The following is a 1635-nucleotide window of genomic DNA, read 5'->3' on the forward strand; positions in this document are numbered from 1 at the left end:
CCTCGGATGCTGTGCACAAGCAGACCCTCCTGTCCTCGGATGCTGTGCACAAGCAGCGCTTGTAGGGTCCTGGTCCAGGAGGCAACGCCAGCAGAGGGTGCGTGGGAAGCCAGAGGGCAGGGGCGTCCTCCGTGGTTTGGATTGTGGCCCAGAGCACGTTTAGTGTTTAGGAAACTGGCCTTGTCACCTCCACATGTACAAAGAGGCCAGGGAGCATTCTACCAGGACAGTCTTTAAACACAAGGCCAATTGAGAGGGTTGGACACTTAGATACTCACCATCCTGATCTTACCATTAGTACATTTTGAGAAGAAACAGCATCATAAAAGTAGATTTGTCTGAGGCACTGGCTCTGTTTCCATCCTCACAGTTGCTGTATGTTTTTGGTAACTGCCACGTGACAGGAGCCGCTAGTCAGGTGGCTTGCAGGTCAGCGGTGGCCCTGGTGCTGACCCCTGTAGGCCGACCTCGGGCGTCTCTGGCCTTTTAGGACCGTGGTGAGGAGGTGCACGGCCCTGACCTTCACGGCCTCTGAGGAGAAGATCCTGGTGGCGGACAAGTCTGGCGATGTGTATTCCTTCTCAGTGCTGGAGCCGCACGGGGGCGGCAGGCTTGAACTCGGACACCTGTCAATGCTGCTGGATGTGGTGCGTGCGCAGTGGGTTCACTGGCTACGGTCGGGATCAGGGTGAGGAGCGGGTGGGTGTGGGCTCTGCTGTGGCAGGGGCAGCCCTGCGGACCTGGGCATAGGGGCTGCGGGGGCAAGGTTTCAGAAGGTGAAGCAGGGTGAAGGAGGGCAGTCAAGTTAGGGGGCGGCTGGGTGGTCTAGTCGAGGAGGAGGGGTGTGGGGAGAGCAGATGTCCTCCAGTCTCCCAGCCAGGAGCTGCCCCCCACCCCACAGGCACTGAGAGGCCCGTGAGGGCTGGGCTGCAGCGGGGTGGTGGCTGGGCTGGTGTGGGGCCCTGCAGGGAAGCGGGGTACGGACCTGGTGAATGGCTGGACATGCGGACACACGAAGGAGAGAAAAGTGACTGGGTGGGAAGATGGGAGTGGACGAGGCCGGGCATCCAGATACAGCCGAGGCCCTTGGACACCTGAGCTCAGACCTGGGGAAGTAGGGTGGGAGCCAGCGTGCTGACCACTGGGTCTGCCCCTTCTCACCTCGTGCACAGGCCGTGAGTCCCGACGACCGCTTTGTCCTCACCGCTGACCGGGATGAGAAGATCCGGGTGAGCTGGGCCGCAGCTCCGCACAGCATCGAGTCTTTCTGCCTGGGGCACACCGAGTGAGTCCCCCATGCCCCGCAGAGGGAAGCTCTGGCTCTTGGCTGGGGAGGCCGGTGCTGAAGCAGGAGGCACCCACCCCGGGAGGAGGCGACTGGCCTTAGCGCCTGGCCTGCTGCCTCACGAGACCCTAGTCCAGCTCACCCTCTGATACCAGGGCCTTCAGAACTTTCAGAACCTCCCTGCCCATTCAGAACCTGTTTGCTGGAGGTTTTTGGGTAGCATCCAGGTCTCGGTCCCCAGCTCGCCGTCACTGCAGGCAGGCTGACCTTGCTGCCTGCAGGAGGCCCTTCCCCTGGCAGCCACTCTGGGCAGTTAAGATCCACCGTGGTTTCCACAACGCTCCAGGCTT

At 61.5% G+C, this 1635-nt stretch overlaps 1 protein-coding gene across 3 annotated transcripts in view; it reads left to right on the forward strand.

Annotated features, from left to right (window-relative positions):
• The window catches only part of WDR4 (WD repeat domain 4), a 21128-nt gene that overhangs the window by 8111 nt on the left and 11382 nt on the right, over positions 1-1635 (forward strand). For all 3 annotated transcript variants that reach the window (XM_010834917.1, XM_010834915.1, XM_010834916.1), the window contains 2 exons: positions 491-647; positions 1173-1285. In XM_010834917.1, the coding sequence (XP_010833219.1) occupies positions 633-647; positions 1173-1285 (128 nt within the window). In that variant the 5' untranslated portion in view covers positions 491-632. The remainder of the gene's footprint in view (positions 1-490; positions 648-1172; positions 1286-1635) is intronic.

This window comes from Bison bison, unplaced genomic scaffold (assembly GCF_000754665.1).
Source record: "Bison bison bison isolate TAMUID 2011002044 unplaced genomic scaffold, Bison_UMD1.0 scf7180017864037, whole genome shotgun sequence".
NCBI lineage: Eukaryota > Metazoa > Chordata > Mammalia > Artiodactyla > Bovidae > Bison > Bison bison.